At 36.6% G+C, this 24,673-nt stretch overlaps 1 protein-coding gene across 1 annotated transcript; it reads right to left on the reverse strand.

Moving 5' to 3' along the window:
* Window positions 1-229: 229 nt before the first annotated feature.
* LOC100366353 (small ribosomal subunit protein mS40-like) lies at window positions 230-24,330 on the reverse strand. Its single transcript, XM_002734321.4, has 8 exons — window positions 24,178-24,330; window positions 20,753-20,891; window positions 11,712-11,788; window positions 9,443-9,463; window positions 8,455-8,523; window positions 4,048-4,114; window positions 1,774-1,833; window positions 230-675 (listed from the first exon to the last, which is right to left on the reverse strand). Exons 1-8 carry the CDS (start codon window positions 24,265-24,267, stop codon window positions 581-583), a joined length of 618 nt encoding a protein of 205 aa, XP_002734367.1. The 5' UTR covers window positions 24,268-24,330; the 3' UTR covers window positions 230-580.
* Window positions 24,331-24,673: the final 343 nt, after the last annotated feature.

Consider the following 24,673-nt stretch of genomic DNA (forward strand, 5'->3'; position numbering starts at 1 on the left):
TGACTAATATTTATATATCAGAATCAAAATACAGATATTCAGTGTCCAAATCAGTTTGGAGTCTATTGTTTGTTTTTTCTTCGTTTTTAGTATCTATGTATAAAGCTGAACAGGAAGTAGTTTTTTACTGATGTCATCTGAAATGTTGTAACTATCTAGAAGTGCTCAATACTTCACACTTCTAGAGATTCCAAGTTTGCAAAAATTTGCAGTAAATATGAGACTAAAGTAGACAGACAATGCAATAATTCCTTTTATTATAAGTAAAACAGATTTTCTTGCAAATATAGACCTAAATAAATCTGTAATCTCAGGGAAGATCCTTGATGAATACAAGATGAATGCAAAGTAAAAACAAGACAGACCATAATTTTAAATACTAGTAGTTTGATATTATTCAATCAGGAATGGTGTTAGTCACAGGTCAGCCAATCACAAAGGCCTTTACAACTTATGATACATGGAGAATAAGCCACTAGCTCAGATAATGGATGGGGTACAAACAACTACAATGCATTGCTACAAACAGATAACTTCAATTCCGTCCAAATTGACCAGTAATGTTTTAACAGAAATTCTTTCATGATGAATGTCTTAATTTACTTTTCTTCTCCTTGTTGCCATAGTATTGGTCATAATCATATTCCACTTGTGTCACTGTGAAAGGTAACAAGCCTGTTTAGAAAAAAAAAATATCAAAATATAACATCTGACATACACCCAGTAAAAACATTTTGTATGAAGATTGTTTATATTTTGTTATTCAAAAAAATAATAATTGAATCCGTTATATTTCCATTGTACTTCTGAAGAGTTACAACAATGCAATACACTGATCTTCTTCACAATCATGTAAAATAAGAAAATATTTTTTATTAGACTACCGTATAAGGAAAACTTAACTAATACTGAATGTCTATCAGCATTTTTAATTACCACATTACCTGCTGATTAATTTTTGCTACATAAAAATGCATGTACATGTCTGAATAAAAAAAAGATGACAATACCATGACAAGCATTAATATGTAACAAAGTGTATTATAATCCCAATGCATAATAGGCATATGTTAATATATTAACATGCAATAAAATTGTTTAATTGAATAAAGGGGATGTTGTCTTATTTGACACACAAACCTATATGTTGCTATGTATAGTATGGGACCCTTATCAAATGCACACCATCCTTTATCTGTTAATTGAACTTCAATCAAGGAAAGCACAAATAAAAATATGCAAATCAGACATCTATTGTATTTTTCCCATGTTATCAAAACTCTCATTATGCATGTAAGTACAGCACTGCGTGCACCTTAACAAACAACTTGTTTACTAGTTTAGTTCATATCATTCAAAAGTAGCCTTAACAGAAAAAAAAGATGGCTTTTTTCCAACCTGTCTTGCATAATTACATTCGCGATGTCAAACTATAGCATTTATGTTGTGCATTTATTGTATTAGAGTCGTGTATTTATAACAATTGCATTGCTTATTTTTATCATACTTTTTGAGAAATATATAGTCTGGCTCATCCATGGTAATTTCATTTATATTACATCATCTATCTAAAGAAATGCGAGATCATTATTCGGTATTATCTGCTTTTTCCAGAGCAGATTGCCACTGTGGTGGCGGAAAAGCAATACTTGTATATGCATAGCTTGGATGTGATTGACTGGTGACAAAATTTGCAATAATCAGCGATATGAACGCGATTGATGTGCAATCTTAATGCATGGTGCAAAAATAATGTGCAAAGGCTGTACTCACCTTTGAATTTAGCTTCCTCAATTACATTGTTCAACTTTTCATACTGCTTCTGACAAACTCCTGTAGGTTACAAGCAAAGAGTAAGATAGAAAACATCCAAGTAGATAAGAAGGGGGACTAATACACTAGAGTATTCTAAACCATGTTCATGACGTGAACAGATGACTTAGTGATCAGAACTCATTAAACAACTTTCAGCTTTTCATTGGTGAAAGGTGAAACGAGAACTATTACATGTAACAGCAGTGCAATGGATCCAGTTTCCAACGGTAACAAAGTTGTCAACCCCGACTAGGATGCTACTTTTGTTTGACATTCAAAAATGTCTGAGTATGTGGATAAGTTTTCATATCAATTCCATTATGTTATGAAATGCCCCCAACATATTACAATTGGGAGCAAATTGTTTGACTCAATTAAAAATAAAACTGTTAATTTCCATTTGATGGATGAAGATTCAAAATTTAAATACATTATGGCAACACTTCCACATTAATACAGCTTGGCATTTTTATAAAAGAAAGTATGGTAATGTGACACAGTACGGTAATTATCAATTCCCTGATTTTTCCAAGCCTTTTTGTTAAACTGTTTTAGTATTTTTTTTTTTTATGTATTTAGGAATTGTTATCTAGTTATAAATTGGACTATGTTCTATTCCAAATGAATAATGTCAATAAAGTTAAAGTTATCACTGGGCCATACACACAAATAGCCACCATCATGTTATTGAGAATAAGAGCCATGTGACTTGTAGCCTACTCTCCCACCCCTACACCCGCCAAATAGTGTGCAATTATCTCTTGTCATACCATGGTTACATACAATATGTCCGCAAATGACAATAGATAATAAAACACCATTTAAAAGTTGAAGTTTCAAGGTCAAGTTTTGTTTCTCTCTCATTCTCAATAATATCTTGATGGCAAATTGTGGTTAATGCCTTAGTACCGTAATGAACTTTTATTATGAAATTATCGCTCCCTCTCCACCTATGACTTGTTTGTAAAGTTGATAACCAAGAGTTCAGTATTATGTTTTCAAAGTAGTGGTAATTTTACAATTGCTATCGATAATCTAGTCAAAAAAGCAATGCGTGCAATAGGTGCATTAAAACAAACACTTAGCCTACACAATTATATAGTTTCGCCAAAAAATGCTATTCAGTTATATCGCAGTACAATCCTGCCCATTTTATTATATGGATCTGAGATATGGGGGGCTTTTACTTTCAAACTTGTTAAAACAAAAAATAACGAAATAACTGAAGACAATTTTATACAAAGTCTGTTTAATGACAAAACATACTTTGAACAACTCCACATTAAACTTTGCAAACAGATTTTAGGTGTTAATAATAAGGCCAGCAATGCAGCAACTAGAGCTGAACTTGGTAGCTATCCTCTCATTATTGACATTAGTTCACAAACATTGAAGTATTATGAAAGGCTAAAATCAATTAAACATAATCATCTTCTGGACTGTGCTTTTAATACTGACAATAAAATGAACGGTAATTCATGGACAGCATTTGTTAAAAGATTATTCACATTAACTAAAATTAGCGATGAATCTAACACTATAGAATTCAAAACCAAATTCAAACAAGTTTACTATAATAAAGTCTGGTTGCCAACGGTATTTAAACCAGAAAAGAATAAGCTACGTACTTTTAACAAGTTTAAACAAAATTTTGAATTTGAACCATATTTAGAACAAATCAAAAATGTGCAACACAGGGTCAGCTTCACTAAGTTTCGCATTTCTTCTCACGCGTTGCCAATTGAAAAACTTAGATATAATAAAACACCTCCAGAGCAAAGGTTTTGTTTTCTATGTAATGAACAGGCTATTGGGGATGAATTTCATGTATTACTCACATCTAACAATAGTCAGATTGTACAAGCTCGTACTAAATTTGAAGCTGAATTAGCAATTTATGATGATAACATTTGCAAGTTATCAACTCATGAGAAATTCAAGTGCTTGCTAGGCACTAAAGATAGCTTTATTGTCAATTGCTTGGGAAAATTTATTGATTTTATTTCTAAGCTTTAGTTTAGTCTATTGTTTTATTTGTGTTTTTCTTGACCATTGATTTATTGTATGTTTTATTCATTCATGCTAAATTTTGTGTCAAATAAAATATCTATCTATCTATCTATCTATCTATTATCAGACCATGGTGCATAAAGCCTATGACATCATTTCTGTGGATAAGACAATATAGTATTATAGGGTCTGAATGAATTTCAAATCTTTATTAATACTTACCCACAGCTGTATCTTTGTAAATCTGTCCTGAATGTGGGCATATAAACTGTTGCAGTAATTTCACATTCTGTCAGAAGAGCAAAAAAAATCCACTCTGGGTGAGTCTATATTGCAGTAGGGGACATAGAATGCTTTTTACACAGCCTGGTACGTGTCTGGATTCCCGTATTAGTAATCTGAGCCCCCGGTTTGAGCCTGGAAATAACCACAGTCAGCTAGCGTACAAGTGATAATATGATAAATGCGATTATTTCACCGATATTATATGGGGGGTAGCCATCTTGAACACTGCTTGAAACTACAAAATGTAAATAGTCAAGTTGAGAACATTTTTCTACAAATCAGGGAGAAAATAAACTTTCACATACAAAAGATCCGTTGGGGTAAAATTCGTCATTTTTATGTGGATACGAAAGAAATAGAACACTTTCCCTAGTATATTTGAAAGCGAAATTGCCACCCAACTCTAAAACTGTCGCTGATTAGCTCCTCAAGTATGACGATCGTTCCCTACTGTTATATAGATTCACCCAGAGTGGGTGTGATCACAAGACAGCACCAACGAAATTCAAAAGCTAACTGTTTAGCCAAAACCCAAGCAATTAACCAATTCGCTAGCGAGTTTGCAAATTGGCTGCCCCAATACTTCTGAGACTTGCTGTAAATCATGATATATTTCTGATATTTGAAAAAATAATTTAGTTTGTTTCAACAAGGTCATTTTTGGGAAACAACAGTTTGTTGACTCACAGTACTGTTATGATTCAAATGTTACACAGGAAGGCAAATGTTATGGAAACTATTTGTGATTAGGTTAATTAAAATCCAACCTTGTATCTAGAAATCTTCAAATAAATCACAGACTTGAATACTCAATCTTTTCAAAGTCTTTTAAAACCCTGGAAAGCAATCATTTTTGTCTCCAAAGTTCGGGTTCATTTTTAACATTTTTTTATGATTTCTTTGTTAATTTTGAAGCAAATAAAAATAATTGACTATGGGTCTGGATCAATTTTTTTTTTAACTATGAGAAAAATTATGCAAAAGTTGGTTTTAGAGTTAAAAGGTTGAGAAGAGCCAATAAAGAGGTTATAGTCTTAAATACATGTAGTTAAATTTACATAAAAGAATTCAGTGCAATTTAATTTTAATCTGTTGATATTTTGTGCATATTCAGTGCAATTTAAACCTACAGATAAGTTTTATTGTAATTGTTGTATTCACAGGGAATTACTGTTAGGGAAAATAGCAAAATTAAAACCAGGGATACAAATAATATATCCCTGTATATTTCACAGTTCATCCATGTAGAGCCAGAAAGATTTTGAACACAATACTACGCCAACTGCTCAGTTTGACCTCTATATTATAGCTATAAAAGCAAATATAACAAATTTAATATCTATGGTAACATGGTCTAAAAAAATGTGAGTAGTATTTTTATTTATTCTATTGGGTTGTACTGTTGGTTTAAAATAATCTCTGTTCATCTACAGATGTGAAGAATTACACCTAGTGTTTATGATAGGTTTCCATAAGTGCTAGTCATATACTACACAGAAAGAAGTAAATAAAAAATTATAACATTGGTGAAAAGACAAAAATAATGAATCTTAGTCCCATTTACATAAAATAAACTAATGTATTTGATGAGAATATTGTGATAACTGTTTCTCTGAATTATCAAAAAACAAGATAACCTAACATACCAGGTACCATTGGTTACATGGAAAGGTAGGGTTCATTTAATTTTGGCAGTTTCAAATTTTATTTCAAAAATTTATAAATATCGAAGGGATGAATTTGCACTAACATAAACTTGTTGTTGAGACTCTGTGCTACATTTCAGGCAAAGACGTACAAATATAATATTATAAGTAATTCTCTCATTCAATATACCAGGTATTGGATTTGAGATACACAATACAGAGCAGCTTATACGACACTATGACTTAATAGAGTCATCTATTATTACATTACTGTTCCTCTACAGCTGCTGTACCAGCTGCATTGCACTAATCTTATCGGCTAGCTATAGTTATTATTGAGTTAGGGACCATGCAATCTTTGGAATAGTGGGAGGGGTGCGACAAAGATGGGAAATGTACAACCTACATCCTGTATTTGCTCTATTAGTAGGACCACTCCAATTGTAATGCACTTAAACTAAAAGTAGCAGTGTAAACTGGATCATTAAAAGAAAAAAATGACTTAATTTTATCATAAACTCGCTCAATTGTGTATTAAATTGCATATACTACTAACAATTCACAGTCATATACAACTGTATAACAGTAATTTTTCTGATTACAAATTTTAGAGGGCTGCAATAACTTTTAATATTATACACAGGCACCAATGTAAAATGGGCTAGTAATCTTTATTTCTGATGTCACAAAAACAACACAAAATTCAGGGTACATTTTAATGTAATTGTACATTTTGTTTTTAGATGGGTGAGCTATTTTTCAGCTGAAACAAGTAAAGTAACATCGCTAGGTTTATCATCTTAATATTATGCACATGATAACTAGAAACATTGAAGTTTTTTTTCTATGTCGTACTGGGGATGCTGATAGTCTAGTGAAACGAATACAGACATGTACTCAAAAAAAGACCTGTACATTTTCACGTAAACTAGAATCAAATACAAAACTCATCATAATTGGGATTAGTACAAATTCTAGAAATTTAACCACTTTATATTTCACTGAGTGAAAAGTTCCACCAAAATAACCAGGTGTACCCAAACTTGTTGCCATGGAAATAATGACAACTGAAGTTGATAATTCCAAAACCCAAGTTGTTTATTCAGAATCACATAGCAAGCCACAGGGAATAATTTCACTACATTTTTGGATATTCCGGTGTCAATTGTGTTAGTCACATTTATCTCAAATTTGACTTTTCTATATTGTAGCAAGAGTTCATCCTTAATCCATTAATGTCATGGGCTATTCCTACCTCGGAAATATTACTGGTTCTATCCTCATGAATACATTCCTGATTTATTTCTATATTCTAACCACACACATTGGCAACTGTCTTGCCATCCATCCCCGTAAAGTGGCATTGGTTCAGCCCTTAAACAACTTCTGACTCTCCCTTAACAATGGGAATTAATAAAATCGCGCTTAGAGTTTGTCTATTAAAACTGACAGTAATCAATAACACATGAAATGTGATCTGCTAAGATTTAATATTAAATTCAGAAAGATTCTAATCTGTATTGATCAGTCAATGCCTCCACCTTACAGATGCAAACAAAGATTACATTTAATACAAACAGTCTTATACATGCATATATTGCGTACACATTTCAAATGACATACATAGTGGTATTGAGAGACTAGTATACTTGAAATTATTTACATGTAATGCGGGTCATGATCCGTCACCCAGAAACACGTCAGTCTTGCACATAGAGAAAACTTTCAAGTTTAGCTGTCAGTGGAAATTGCAAAAAACTCTAGGGTGTACTTTTTGGTGAAATCAATAAAAAAGAAATATCTTTCATTTTGTGGTTTATGACTTATGTTTCAGCAAAGTTCAATTTCTGTGGTGATTTCATACTTCTGAATTTTCAAAATTAAATTCTGAAAACTAAGAATGAAGTATTATACTTGTATGTGCAAAAATTCACACAAGCACAATTTTGCCAAGAAAAGGTAAAAAAAAAAAGTTTTCTTCTTTGTGTTTTGATTTACACATACAAAATGTACTCTTCTTATTCAATTAAAAGCACATCTCCAATATGAGCACATACTCTACAATTTTATTGTAGATAGAACAATTAAAATATTATTTATTTTGAGATAACAGCTCTGTAATTTACCTAAACGCATGTGATCCTGCTAGAAAAAATAAGATACAGTAATATATGTATCTAAACAAAATTTGGACAGCATATGACTAACATCTGGTTTTCATTATCAGCAGTATAAATTTATTCTGTACAATTATTTCTATGTTTAACAAATTTTTTTTTTTGCCAAATTTCAACCGATATCATGGAAATTACACATGCTAGTAACATTAAAATTGAACTTGATTGACATAATATAGTGATTGGTGAGATGTCAAAATTTGAAGATGATCAAATAAAAATTATTTAACTTACTGTAACCACAAGAAAAAGAAAATGTTAAGTTATAATTTCACTAATATCTTGACACGAGAGACAAGCCAAAATGAAACTGGCCAAGATCCCAAAATTATAATAACATTTCCAAAATTGAAAAAGATTGGATAAAAACCGTTTTAGTTAATGCAGCCACAAAAAAGGTTCACACCAGAAATGACAACACTCGTATACCTCTCCCTTTATCTATGATGATACAGGGCATGGGTACACTTTTAACTTTAAAAAGGTAATTTTAATTAAATGCATTAATTAAAAGAACTAACCTTAAAATGTAGAACTAAGTTTTGATCTCTACAAATAGGGCAGGCATTTGAACACATCTTATCTCCTCTCTGTAAAAAAAACCATGACAAGGGTTAGCTTGGATGACAGTCAGGTGACAGTCAGGTGACAGTCACATTGAAATCATGTGATCAACTTATAGACAATCTTGAGAAGACAATAGCATGAATCAAATCTTGATCCAGAAATAGGAGAAGATATTTTCATAATATTTTTAACAATTTGTTTATTCATATAAGCATTCTTAATATACTGTATTTACTCTATTAGAAGTGCATCTCCAATAGAAGTGAAAATAAATTTGAATATTGAATCATTAAAATATTACTTATTGTGACAACAGAAACACCTTTGTAATTTATGTAAGTGCATACACTATAAAAAAGCAAATACTGCATCATAGAATATATTTTCAGACAGGGGGTTCAGATAAAGTGAAATAATCTAGAATTCCCCTCTTTAAAAAAGTCATCTATTTTCTTCTTTTAAATCCTGGATGACACACTGCAGCCGTGAAAAAACAAAATGTGAGATTCCTTACCCAAGCTACCCAGTTTAATATTTATTTTTAAAGAATAACATAAGTAGGCTCTCGGCTGATATAGCTCCTCTGTTAGCAATGCACATTTCAATGAGAGAATTAAAGATATCATCACGGAATGAACAAATCTAAGAGGTCTGCCCAAGGTACATATACACCAAGTAAGAAAGCAATCAAACTTGTAGTTTTCCAGAAAAAGTTGAAAAAGTAAAAAGTTGACACAGACGCCAACGGACGACATCAGACAATAACTTATATTATAAGGTCTGCTTGACAAAGTTGACAGCGGAGCTAAAATGAGGGGATACAGGAAATACGAAGAACATAACAAAGATATGAATCCACTGATGATCGTTACATCAACAATGGCTGCCAAACTACGCACTCTGAACTTGTATATAAATAGTGATGACGGTATGAATACTTACAATGCACTGCTTTCTTGTTTTCTAAATCAATAGAAAAAATAAACAAGCATAGATTAAATTATAAAGTAGAGGAGATGAAATCATTCATAGACACACAAAATTATTTAATTGTTGTTTATTTGACATTACTGGGTTAATGTATATGTGCCTTATTTGACTAAAATAGTTGTATAAATGAAATTGATTGACCATAGATCAACATATTTTTCAGATTATAATATTATCATAAGGGGTAACAAAGAGCCACACCTAACTGTGTTACTTAAATTTTCGCTATACTGAGAAATGCAATTTCCACATGGATTTAGGGCTTTGTTTGTGTAAACTAGCATTCTAAGTCATTTTGAGTTGTCAGAATTAACCGGCCATGTAGTGTTTTGTTCTAGGTTTTATTTTCAAATTCCAAGATTAACGCATTCTCCATAAAACATAGACATAGATGGGTGAGGTGCATGACAAAATTGAGAATAATTCTAGTATATTTCAACAAATTTGCAGTTATACTGACCATACACATATAAAGAAAGCAAAAAATACAATGTTTTAGTTGTGATTCTTTGCATTTACATTGATTTACAAAACAGATGACATACACAGTGAGTGACAACGATGGACGCGTTGATAACATTTGCATGTTTGATCAAAACACTATATTGCAGTGGATACGCATGTTTGCTCTGGCAGTTTTATCGCAAAATGTGCAAAATCTGGGATTATTACTAGTACCGGGTTTTCTGTTTTTACCAATTCATCATACACCTGCAATTACTATGAGCAGTAATCACAGCCATGTGATTTCGATTCAGTTAGATATTTAAACCAATTTATTCAGTTTTAGGGCAGGATCACAGGGTTCATGGTACCAGATATAAGACCTTGTTTCAATCAGATCAGATTGCTAGATTCAGATTAACCATGTTATAAAACACAAATAACTTAATAGTCAAAATAGCTCTGCTTTCTTTGTAAAGCGTCTTCTTTAATTAAAACAAAGTTGATAATGTTCTATACGCTGAAGTATTCACTAATTGCCATGGTTATTAGTGTTCCCACAATTATTTTGGCATATCACAACAATTGTGGCTGAAATCATCTGTGTAACAACAATATTATATCTGCCAACAACTCACACGAAATTGCTTGGCTGAAATAAGCTAAATTAAAACACAGTGAATAATTACCCCCTTTACAGTACTTAAATATAACATATCAAAACGATAGGGCAGATAGTTTTCAAAAAGAAGTCAAAAATATCATTTTTTTCACCAAAAATGACAAAAACATTTGTCAAAAACAGAGAATTGAAGATATTGTTATGAAATGAACAAATCTGACAAAGGTCCACCCAAGATACATACATACCAAGTATCGAGGCAAAAAAAAAACATTTAATTGTTGACAGACAATGATGGACAATCACTTATATGAACAACTCTTCTCTCCCATCTATAATGTCAGCGAAGCAATTAAATTAAATTTTGAATTTTAAGGCTAGTTTAAATACTGCAAACTGCTTTTATTTTTGCAAGAGACAATTTTTTGCGAATTTCATGAGTCAGTGAAAATCATGAAATTTTGTAGAAGTGAAAATTTGCTTGGAAATTAAATGATTAACAGTTTTTTGGACGAAAAAAAGACAATGGAGTTAGGAATTATATAGTCCATAGTTAGGAGAGCAAATATGTGGAACCAAATATGTGTGATGCCAATTCAAAATCATTGTCATATATATATATATTTGTGTAGTTCAGAGTCAAATTCAAGGCACAGATGTACATATGAAGCAGCAGATTCTGTTGTCTCATTAATTTTAAGTTCAACTCAACATATTTGAAAATAAAATTTGTGTACCTCCTCATATTATTTTATTTGTTATTCATTTGAAATGATTTTCACTTAACCAGATAGGCAAGAGCATCTTAAAATATCCATAGTTTTAAAAGAGGCAAACAGGGAAAATTTAAAGCGCCCTCAAATACATTACACATACAAAATGCAACATTCAACACAGAGGGCGCTGTAACCATTTCACATGAGCAGCTGGTCTTTGACTCAAAACAAATAAATCAAAATCATAAATTTTGGTTGTTTACTAAAAATATACACTCCACAATTATACACAGTACATCAGTATGTCATGTGACATATTTTCAAATAAAATTTATCGTAATTGTTATTTCAGACTTTGTTTTCTTTTTCCCAGAGTGAAATATCTTTTATGACCAGAAAGTGTCAGAATTACCGATCATTTAACACCATGTTTACTCACCATAGGTGGCACATGTCCCTTGTGATTTCTCCTGTAGCCTACCCACACCGGTTTCTTTCCATATTTTTCGGTGTATTCTGAATGTAACAAACATAACAAATCATGATACAACAAAGTTTCTATAAGTCTTCATTTTCTGGGCCATATCTGCTCTATAACACAGTCTGGATGCTTTCACATTTTGCATACTTTCATGACAGAACACAATAATGCAATATATATAGTTAGCAGGGAATCCACCCATGAATGCCTGAGTTCATCCGAGTTTAGAATTAGGCGAGGGTTCTCCGAACCCGCCTATTCACATAGTTCATACCCACCATAGACTCCGGTCAGTCAAAATGACTATTTTGAACTGTAGGCATTAATCAGCGATTCTGCTGGTGACAGAGAGATAGAATCCACGTCAGGAGAAGCCCCATGACCTCAAGATTCTTTTACCCCTTATATCACGAACCCACGTGACCGAGGCCACCTGGCAGCGCCACAGGTAGCCGTCCACCACTCTGGTTCCTTTCTCTCCGCCTCGAGGACTTAGACTAACGCGACGGAAAGAGTGGGGAGGATGGGGGGGACCCGGAGTCTATGGTGGGTATGAACTATGTGAATAGGCGGGTTCGGAGAACCCTCGCCTAAATTCACTACGTTCAATTACCCACCATAGACTCCGGTCAGTCAAAATGACTATGACCGAGAAAAATATCAGTACCGCCACTGTCGGGCCTCTTACTCGACGTCCCGGTACAAGAAGTACCGGTAGCCGAGCATGAGGACTTTCCACTCATGCAAAACATGCAACTCACTTTAACCGATTTGTTTACTGGACGCGCGACCTTGCTGTGACGCGGTCAGTCTCAGCGATTTTGATGGCTCTGAAAGAAAATTTCAGGCCTCAGAACTCCAGTGAAAAAAACGCGCTCCCACGCAAAAACCCCGAAACCCGCACGTAGCCACGACAAAGTATCTCGGATGCGGGTTCTATGCTGGTAAATTCTGAATATAACCACTGCACGGTCGACTCGAAACACGAGGAGACCGGAAAGAAAACGGCAGCAAGCCCTGGTGCTGTCAATACATGTATATATTGCTAAATACATTGAAAACAAGTCATTGTTAATGACACAGTCCCCGTCCCAAATTTTGTGATCTGACATATCAATTTGATGCTGATGAAATCATTGAGATTAGATTGAAACCATTAATAGGATATGGGTTTGTAAAAAATTATGATTTAGTACTTTTACACAAGAATTGGACATTGGGCAGTCATATTGAATCAAATTACAAAAAACAATACAACAGATTGTTTATTTACATCAAAACACGTGTTCCGTGTAGTAGTAATATGGCAAAAAATAAAAACAGCTGTTATTTGGCCATGTTTGATCTGATTATGAAACACACTGATATGTATGATGTATGTGCCAAATACGAATGAAAATGGTACATAAATTGTGGAAATATAGTAGCAAGGCCAAAAAGTCAGATTGCTATCAATCGGCCATCCTTGACTAGATTTTGAAACAAATTGTTATGGACATGCATCCTAACATGTATAAAGTACATGTATGTGCCAAATTTGAATGAAAACTGACAGAGCACTTCCAAGATACTGCATAAAAAAAAAAACAAGATGCCTGCCAGTCGACCATCTTTGATCCAATTGCGAAATAAATTGTACTGGACATGTAACCTAACATGTATAATATATGTACCAAGTTTGAATGACAACTGACAAAGCATGTCCAAAATACAACATTTTCAAAAAACAAGATGGCTGCCAGTCGGCCATTTTGAATCGAATCGCTAAACCACTGCATGTGCATATGTCCCACATAAGGTAATAGGCACATGCAAAGAATGAATGGAATCGGTCCACAGGATTCTGAAATATTACTATTGACAGACTGACGCACGAATGGACGGACAGACAGACTCAGGAACTCACGCATGGTCGGGGACATGTATCCTAACATGTATGATCGGTGTACTAAATTTGAATGAAAACTGACAAAGCATGTCCAAAATACAACATTTTCAAAAAACAAGATGGCTGCCAGTCGGCCATCTTTGATCCAATTGTGAAATAAATCGTCATGGACAAGTATCCTAACATGTATAATCTATGTACCAAATTTGAATGAAAACTGACAAAGCATGTCCAAAATACAACATTTTCAAAAAACAAAATGGCTGCCAGTCAGCCATTTTGAATCGAATCGCTAAACCACTGCATGTGCATATGTCCCAGATAAAGTACTAGGCACATGCAAAGAATGAACAAAATCGGTCCAAGGGATTCTGAGATATGACTCCGGACGGATGCACGGATGCACAGACACACAGACGCACGGACGCACGGACGGAGACCGAATTATAAGTCCCTGTTTTTGGACTTCGTCCGAACGGGGAGTAATAAAAGACGACAGTTGTAAAAGGTGCTGCCATGAAAACCAACTGGTTACGTAGTGGCGCCGGATTTTAATTTCTTTGTTGTGAAAAATACTACACACAAAGGGGAAAACGACACGAGGGTAAAAATGACAAGGAAAACTTATCCTACCCGCTACAATGTCGGATGCCGTGCAGCGGCAACAACCCAAGCTATAAATCCGGACAGGAAAAAAAAAGCAGGCAATCCAGGAGAGCTCGCTAGATTTCATCTCCACTCGAGGCGAAGAGAAATTCAGAGTGATGGACGGCTACCTGTGGCTCTGCCAGGTGGCCTCGGTCACGTGGGTTCGTGACGTAAGGGGTAAAAGAATCTTGAGGTCATGGGGCTTCCCCTGACGTGGATTCTATCTCTCCGTCACCAGCAGAATCGCTGATTAATGCCTACAGTTCAAAATAGTCATTTTGACTGACCGGAGTCTATGGTGGGTAATTGAACGTAGTGTATTTTAGTATTAACAAAGTGCAAAGTAAATATGTCTATTAATGTCTGATATCTGTCAAATCTATCATCAAATTACTGTGATAAAATCAATAGAAATAGATTGTGGTGTGTAACACCTACAACACTCGACAGAGAAAACCAAATACATAGAAATTCTAGCCCATATATGTCAATTTGAAGTGGAAAAAAGTAAGTGAATATAATTGGCTAGAACAATGCGTTTTCTCAGGCTTGTCATGTATACTGATTTCGCATAAAGCAAGGAATGGGAAGTTTGCCAAGAAGACATATTCAGACTGTTGTTTCATGTTAGAAATTTTCATTAAAAGATGATTGGAGTGTATATTTCCTATAATATGCATTGACCAGTATATGTAGTGAAAGCTTAAAACTTATGCAAATCAGGTAATTAATATGTACATATTTTAGTGTAAAACTAATAAGGTCTACGAAATGTTCGACCATCTATGTACCCAGTTTCACTGAAATGTGATTAGAACCCAAAAATTATGAGTTATTGTGCAATTTAGAGAATTAATATGCACAGATTTTAACCAAAACCTAATCACATCTGTGCATTGTTCTAAAGCATCATTGTACCAAGTTTCATTGAAATAATTAGTAATGTGATATCGGTGTAAAGGGGCCCCTATCCTGTGTATAGCACCTTTTGTAAGCAAACTATCCACCTTCTGTCGGATTGCTCTCGCTATGGGGGGGGGTGTAGAATTCGGTAGCTTCTACCTCCAACCAAACATATGCCCATCCCCCTCATTGCAAGCAGAAGCATCAAACCTGCTTTCCCTGCGAGCTGGGTAGGCGACCTCAGCGAAAGAGGGGGGACCACCACCTGGTCTCTTCTTCCTAGGGGGCGCGACGCCATTCTTCCTTCCCCCGGAAGAGCCGGGACGATTGCCTCCTGGCTACTTCTGGCCAGTGGGTGCCGACTTTGGTCGTTACGTTTTCTCAGCTTGGGGTCCTTACCGCTTTCCCTTGGCAGAAGCCAAACTGGCTCGCAGGTCTCACCTGTACCGACTGGTCAGTAGAATCCCGAAGCACTGAGACTGCTCCTTCCATCCTCAAAAAAAAGAGGGTGGGGGAGGTCCAGCCAGCATAACTGAGGCGGTGGTGCCCCAGCCAAAACAGCATTCTGCTGTACAGAGGCAGCCCCTGCCACGAGAGCCAGATAACACTGCAGGATATCCCACGTTGCTGTGTGGTGTCCCACCAACGGCTGTGTCTGCTGGTCTAGGAGGCTGGTGCGTTCCGCTATTGAGACTTCAGTGGGCTGGCCACAACTCGAAGGTTGAGGGTTGCCACTCTGCTCTCAGTGCGTGGATTGTTTCCGACTAACTGGTCGAAATATTTCATAAACACGGCCACCCCTTTTGCCCGTCCCACCGTACCAAACAATTCGTGGTACCAGGTCGGGGGAGGAACCGAAGGACTCGATCAGGGCGCCAGATTTGACTCAAGAGTCTGTTGGCTTAGGTCTCAAACACCGCTTGATCGGGTAGTGCTTGGTCCAGTGGAAAAGGTTGAGCATAAAATTGCCCTACCCCAAGGACTTAGGCATATATCACACGGAGGACCGAGGTCTGCCCATTAACACCGTCTGTGCTTTACCCCCTACATCAAGTAAAATGTCAATGTACAAATCCCTGCCCTGTTTGGTCCCCTTCGAAATTGGAGGCCTGATCACCTTGTAAGGCAGTGCACACAAAAAGGCAACACGGAGAAAGACTTATCCCACCAGCCACAGCGCCGGCTGCCACGCAGGTGACAGCTAGTCCGACCAAAAACTTGGACAGGAAAAAATCTGATGAGCTGATCGCACTGTTTTTATCGGATACCTCACTCGGCACAGAGATAAACGAGAGCCAATATGGTGCCGCCTCATTGCCTCGGTCACATGGTTCGTGACGCAAGGGGAAAATCTTGAGGTCATGGGGCTTTCCCTTATCTAGATTTAAAATGACTATTTTGAACTGTAGGCATTAATCAGCGATTCTGCCAATGACGGAGAGATAGAATCTAGGTCAGGGGAAGCCCCATGACCCCAAGATTCTCTTTCCCTTTCGTCACGAACCACGTAACTGAGGTAATGTGGCGTCGCCATCTTGACCTGATATTCTGGTTCCTTTCTCTCCGCACCGTTTTGAACTGTAGGCAGACGCCGATAGCTGGTCGGTTTTCCGAGCAAACAGTTCGGGATGATACACTTTACAACTACCATTCATCACCTAGCTAAGACCCCAAAAGAGGGTGGTGTCTTACCCGGAGCGAAAGCCACGATGACAGGGTTCGGTGTGCCCGAGAAAGCTAGACCCAAAACCCAATTCTGGCAGTAGTATGCTTTCGAAGTAAAGACCGAAACAGTTCTGCATGAGGACATAGGCCAAAATCGAGTGCTGATGGTAGAGATCGATGATACTCCGCATCACCCTAATGGCGAGGCTCACCAGGTCGTTATGGATTCTGAGGTACCATCCGATGTACCGGCTGTATATATAAATATGTGAGCGAGAGCGTGTTCGACTGTGTGCGTCTCATGACAGGGTCGGTTCCCTCTGGGGACGCCCGTGGGGCGGCAAGAAGGGAGTCAAAACCCACAGTGGAGCCCAGACTCAAGGGTAAATTTCTGAGTCCGGTACTGCGCGACCAACCCTGGCTGGCTGAAAGTAGGAGGGGAGGCGCAACGTGTGCCTTGACCGAAATCCCTGCCCCGAAATTGGAGGCTTGGCTGCCAGCATCCCAGTTTGCATTCAGTGCCCGAGATCCCAGAGGAGACCCGAAGCAACTAGCAAGAGCTTCGACATCACCAAATCAGCAGGAAAATCGCGGATGGGAACGAGGGGTTCCCCGGAAGAGACATGTTTTGAATGCGAGTGATGCTTTTTGTGTTTCTTCCTGCTTGCCGACAGAGGGGCCGCAGTGGAGACAGCTCGTTCCAACTGCATCTGATATACCTGGCCTGCCAGGAATGCAATTTGCCCCGACAGTCCTTCGACCAAAGCCCTCATCTCAGAGGCAAACCCGGCGCCGTGCAAGTACGGATCCACAAAGGGACCCTAAACGGGCACCATAGAAGGAAAGACCTCCTGGGGCACAGCCTCGCCGTTGCCGGTAAAATCGGGTAAACCATCGCCTGAAGAAACAGACTGTGAGGATGCCCTCCGGTCAGCGGGGGGAGACCATCGGGCCTCCTACTTGACATCTCAGTACACGGGGCATCGGTAGCCGAGCGTGAGGACTTTCCACTCATGCCAACACACAACTCATTTTAACCAATTTTTACAGGACGTGCGACCTTGCTGTGAAATACGAGCGACGCTCTGGAAAACATCCCAGGCCTCAGAACTCCAGTGAAAACACACGTCTTCAAGGCAAAAACTCCGAACACTGTACGCTCATGGCAAAAATATCATTTCGGATTCGGGTTCTGTTAAATTCTGATTATAACCACTGCACAGTTATCTCGGAAAAAGAGGAGACAAAACCGGCGGCGAGATGTCCTTACATCTATCCATTTCTAAATACATTGGTAAAACATAAAAATGAACACGACATGCATGTGGGAAGCAAAATACAGTTGGAACATGGTTAAATTGCGTCGCCGGGTTTTATTTTCGACATGGGGTAAAAATAATAAGAAAAACTTATCCAGAAACCCGGACAGGAAAAGGCAGAGTCGCTATACTTTATCCTCGTCGGTGTTGAGATAATAAAAGAGTGAATATTAGGGTAAGATGACGTCACCTCATTACCTCGGTCACGTGGTTTGTGACGTATGGGAAAAAAATCTTGGGGTCATGGGGCTTCCCTTGACCTAGATTTTATCTCTCCGTCATTGGCAGAATCGCTGATTAATGCCTTCAGTTCAGTTCGGAGTCTATGGTGGATAAATGAACATAGTGAATTGTACCATATCTTCCAACTTCACTGAGCCTAAGCTACGCAAACTTGACTTAAATTGAAATTGGCTTAAATTCGATTAAATAATAATATAAATTATGAAAATAGTGCGGGTTGTAACTTGGTAGGTCTGTCGTCACTTGGTAGGTGTAAAGTTAAATGGAAGTCGTCACAACGTTAATACCATAATCACACACACACACACACATACACATACACATACAGAAAGACAGACTAAACTGCAAAGACTCCCATTGTGCGCTCCATACACAGGAGTCAAAAATTACATGCTGCAAGGCCAAATACTGCTTTTTGCGAACAAAATCTGTCCATGCCCACTACAAATCATGCTATAGAATGGCAGAAATAGATACAAGTCTGTATTTGAATGCTAAGTGTAATTGATTCAGGAAAATCCCAGGATTAATCTTGAAAACACAATTGGTAACATTTTGAATATGATCATAATGCGCATTACCCCAGACCATTCGTCCCGGTGTTATCGCTATCGCCACACGAGACTCCAGCTTGTCTCCTATACAATTTTCCTTCCGCCCACTTAATTTTAATATTCATATGACCTTTGCACTGACATCGATTCGACCGCGGACGTCACTCTAAATAAACAACTGAATAAATTAATATACCATATTTGGAAGATAGCGGGTAAATTCAACGTTGTTGGTGTGTTCCTTTGGGTTCCGAAGTCGCACGAAACGAGTTCATGTTCCGTTATCTTTCGCAAGTAAAACAGGTCGATATGTATTAAACATGGCATTTGTTTTCTTGTTTTAACCCCCTTATTACGCAAGCTTCCGTCGAAGTGGTGTTTTTTTTCGACGATTTGTGGCATGTTGCAAAACGAACGAAACATTGCGGCATTCTTAGCGGTGGATAAGGGATCGACTATGTCGTCACATTTATGTCTCGTTTGAAAGAGAATAAACAACCGCTCAGAAAAATATGTTGCTAATATTTAAGTGCGGTGCCTTGAAATCGCCTGCCCGACGTCCAAATTTCAAAAGGATGTTCGATTTGCAATGACGACCGTTCATATGTACTAGGCGATGTTACTAATTACTACTAGGGTCGGTGTTTGCATTAAGAATTATAGAACAAAAGATCAGCAAAGCGGTGCTTTTGTCGGCGATTTTGTCAAAGGGAATATTGATAAAATGTTGCAAAACAGAATCGCGAGTTGGGTGAAAAATTGCGCCGGCGGCATTCTCAGCGATGGCGACACCCAAGAACACGGTGTCACGGTGCATTCGTGCATCAGTACACCGAAGAAATACATACATATTGTTGCGGACGACTATTGTAGACTGTGTTCGTGTAGTCTTCGAGTTTGTGGACAGTTAAAGTCGTGTGTGAATTTATTCAAGCCAGGAAAAGCAGGCGGGATAACTTATGGAAATCGTCTTTCCAATTTGATCCAGTGCGACGTTGTGAAAGGAGCGACTCTGTCATCTCATCTATGTCTAGTTTGTAAGAGAAAGATTGATAGCGCAGAAAAATCCGCCAATAATGTAAAACAGTGGCGTGAAATTGTCAGTCATTCTAATATCTCCCAACCTGTGAACGAAAGGGTTAAGCGTGCTGCCTTGAAATCGCCTGCCCGACCACGTTCAAGTTCAAAACGACGTTCCATAACTTTCTCACATTCAATTTGCAATGATGACCGCAGTTCAAATGTACTTAGCGACAATTTCCTTAGAAATCATTTTGATTTGATTTATGGATGGCGAGCACCGACACTCCGATCCGATGAACTAATCAAAACTAAAATGGCGCGTGTCACGTGACTTTGTTTACTAAAGATAGCGTGGGCGTTTGATTGACACTCAACTCATTAGTATTCCACCAATCACAGCTACATCTACTTTCTGGATGTGCGCAGTCAAATTGTATAGGAGACAAGCTGGAGTCTCGTGTGGCGATAGCGATAACACCAGGACAAATGGTCTGGGGTAAATGCGCATATGCACATTAAATCTAAAAATTGGTCTATTGTTGGACTTTATTCAAACAGGGAAAAAAAATAACCAGGATAAAAAAAATAATACCTCAAGTAAATTTTGTCATAAAAAACAGCTGTAATTTTAACTAGGCTAGAAATTTACTTCATATACATATCTACTGTTGAAATAGACTTGTCAGAAGGCAATTAATTTTAATGGTGTTCAACTGGCTTGCAAAGACAAGCAGTACGGTATATGCATGCACATACCTTCTGATTCCATATACTGAATCCCAGTTTTTAGTTCAGCATCTGAGTACACATACTTCCAATTCTTGATGACTGGCTTCATAAATGGTTTCTCGTCTTCTTCTGTTAAGAGTCTTGCTGTCACACAAAGACATCTTGGCTGTTTACATGTAAATTACAATAAAGAGAAGAATTAAAATATAAACTGATACAAAACTGTGATTTTATTCATATTTTCACAGTGCAAATCAAGGACAACATCAGATGGCAGTCTAAACTTAATATACAAGTTTAAAATTATTTCTCAGTACTTATTCACTATTATAATGCTGTACCATTACTTTCACCATCCTAGTACAGCCAGATCTGAAGGCCTTTGCCGCATTCTGGCCAGGCTGTGTGGCGCGGATCGTGTGGACGGGTTTCATGTTCTCTGCACGTAGTAAGCTCGGTTATTAAGCCTCCTTTTTTGGGGATGCCCGGTGACTGAGGGGAAGACGTGTAGTGGCGTGAAGCTAGGTGATTAGGTGCTGTACGCGAGCGCTGGTTTGAGTCACGCACGCAGTACGTGTTTACTATAATTTGACGTAGAATTTACCTTGCCGTTTATTAGGTGTTATTCGCTTACTAAACTTAATATATGATGGATACATGTTGTTTTATCATTAACTCGTATCATATGTTTCCCTTTTCTCAGTGAAATCTGACAATCTGAGAAACATTCCTTTCATGAATTTTGTATTCAAATAAACTTGATTCAAGGTGGTTTTCAGATAAAATCACAAAATTTCTCAAAAATTGCTGGTATTGTCATAAAACCTTTTTTGAATCACCTTTATGTGCCAGGCTCATTGCTGATTAGATGACACTAAGGTAATTTTAAAATTATATTCATCAGCACCAGTTGCCATCAAATCCACAGTTGCTGTGATTGGTTGAACTGTTTCAACTGCCATTTTGAGTTTCTAAATGTGATATGAAGGGCGGTGATCATTGCCCTCATGTCCTGTTCGATATGAGACTCACAGTGACGTACACAACTCATTCAAAATACATTGTTTGTTTACATGAATTACGAACACGCACTGCGTGATGATCACCACCCTTTACAGTGCCTGTGAAATGCAAAATTGCAAAAATAATTCCAATAACATCTTGAACGAATTTCACCTTGAATTTCGGTCTAACCATGAATGTGTGTTTTGTTGCATCAAATTATAAATCTAATTTTAGGAAAGAAGCTGATGATCTTAGTATCGAATATGATACAGGGTCAAGCGATTGACCAATAAAAAGTGTACATTCATGTATCAGGTCAATGAATGCATCCAAACATGGTACAGATGTCTGAAGTTTTATTTTTCATAATACCTGCCAGGCTGCCATGCTTGCTGAAGGTCTACTAATGTAATGCAATATTATGCTCTTGTTAACAGATGCAACATTATGTTATTCTGTTAGTCTGGCTAAAAAACTATTTAACTCTATTATCAAACCCACAGCTTTATATGGGGCTGATGTGTGGGGAGGGGTTATGCAGAACATCTACAAGGGGTCTGGTAAAAATAAATGTACAGTTGACAATTGCAATTTTGAAACAAAACTTTTCTCAGATAAATTAATTCCAGAAAAACTTCATATTGAATTCTGTAAAATAGTTCTGGGTGTGCACAGAAAGGTATCTAATGACCCATGTAGAGGTGAATTAGGTCAATATCCACTTATATTGGATATTTGTGTTTCAGTTATGAAATATTATCAAAGACTAGTATGTAAAAAAACAAACAATTCTATCATTGATGCAGTCTATGAAGAATTCAAAACTTGTGTGCATGACCCATAGCTTAACTTTATACAAGAATTACTAGTCATAACAGGTCTAACTAATTCAGACCCACATCAGAATAATTTTTGTGATATTTTTAAAGAGAAGCTCAAATGTTTGTACCGTATGAAGTGGAAAAACAATTTGTTGAACAATTGTAAGCTTGACTTTTACAGGTGTGCTAAAGAAAATTTTTAATTTGAACATTATTTAGAGAAAATTAAAAATAAAAATCATAGAATAGCTTATACTAAATTTAGAACTTCTGCACATTTTCTTCCCATTGAATCCGGTAGACATAAAGGCATTTTGAAGGAAAACAAGCTATGTAATCTCCATGAATGCAATGAAGTAGGGGATGAGAAACATTACATTTTATATTGTAATAATTGTCAAATCAAAGAACAAAGATCTAGATTCCTTGCAGCTCTATACATCTATGCCCCAAAGCTGGAAGATTTTAGCATGGATGAATTATTTCCTATTATTGTTTCAAGTAATGATTTTTTCATTCTTAGCATTTTTGCAAAATTTATTTTCTATATTCTTGATATGTTTTAGACTGTAAGTTTTTGTTGTTCTGAATGTTTTGTTTTGTTATTGTTATTTTTGGACTTTACTCAAGATTTCATTAATACGTTCCAAATAAAAAATTCTATCTATTTATCTATCTTATGATCAAAGCATTGCCTCAAAGCAAATTCAATTTTTAACGAGTTTAATGCAGACAAGTGTTACTACCTGAATGGTGGAACCTGCGATCTCAGAGTGATTATAACCAGACAATTCTAACTAGATCGTGAATCAAACATTTAATTAAAACATTGTTTTCTTCTTCTATTCCTCTTTCCATAGATGATTTCCATGTTGATTTATATGTATCAAACAGAGAGAAAAATCAAAATATACCATTGTATATAAAGTCATGATCACACAACACAAAATTAATATATGAGAAATGGTTCTGAACATTGTCACTACAATGCATCGTAAGATTTGTTAAAAATGGAAGTTTTTTTGATTATTTAAAAGTCAAGAGACAATAATATTTCACAGTCGCACTATCATGTCTACGATGTGCAACAATTTCTCCTGGTGACATCAACAGGGAATACTTGAATGCAAATGAGGACTCACGAAGAGTCTTGTTGTGAAATACTTATTGAATGACTGATTGTAGACAGTATTAAACTTTGAAAACCATTTGTTTTATTAAAATATTTATTTTGGGCTTCGATGTAAGAACTATGATAATTTTCACATACCAATAATTGATTATGGACATCAGGGTTACATTGGCACTTTAAATATTTATAAAATAACCAAAAACATCCAAAACGAGAGTACACTCGGCTGCACTTGGTAGGCTTTGCCTTGAAATATTATTCGTTGTTATCCTCCCTTCACCTGCGGGAGGGGTGTATATGTGTTTGTTTATAATACGGGTGATGATGACCCCACACACCACACCACCCCACCCCACCCCTACCCCTACCCCTACCCTCACCCTCACCCTCACCACACCTCACCCGACCCAAGGCAATATAACTGCGGACCAGAAACATTCCTATTCGCTGATATCGACATCTGTTTATTGGTGATTATTGATGTCAATACTCACCCGTGTGTTTGCTAAATAGTTTCCCCTGTGAACTCCAACGATAAACGTTCTACAGACTTGATTCGCACATTTACGCATGAGGGCAGACATCTTGAAGCTTTCCTGTATACCCACAACTCCTTGCGAAAAATAAGTTTGGTTGATCGACTCTCGTAGTGTCACGCAAACTATGAGAATCGAGTATTTTGTTCAATTTTCTGTTTTATTATACGTTTAATCGAGATGATTGTAATTGTTTTGCTCCGAGTATTACAATTATAAGATATATTTAGAATAATTGGTTTTGTTTGTCATTAAATAACCAAAAACCGCGAATGTTCATCATGTGACTCATATAATCTAAGACCCCCTAGGCAAAATGAAAATATGTTATATTGTTGCTTTTCTCAAACCACTTTAAAACGTAAATGTGTGTTGTATTGTAATAAAGTTCTTAATTTCGTTTAAATTTCAAAGTAAAAAAGAAATTACTTAATATTATTTACTTGAGCATAAA

This window comes from Saccoglossus kowalevskii, chromosome 17, assembly GCF_978046115.1.
Source record: "Saccoglossus kowalevskii chromosome 17, keSacKowa6.1, whole genome shotgun sequence".
Lineage (NCBI taxonomy): Eukaryota > Metazoa > Hemichordata > Enteropneusta > Harrimaniidae > Saccoglossus > Saccoglossus kowalevskii.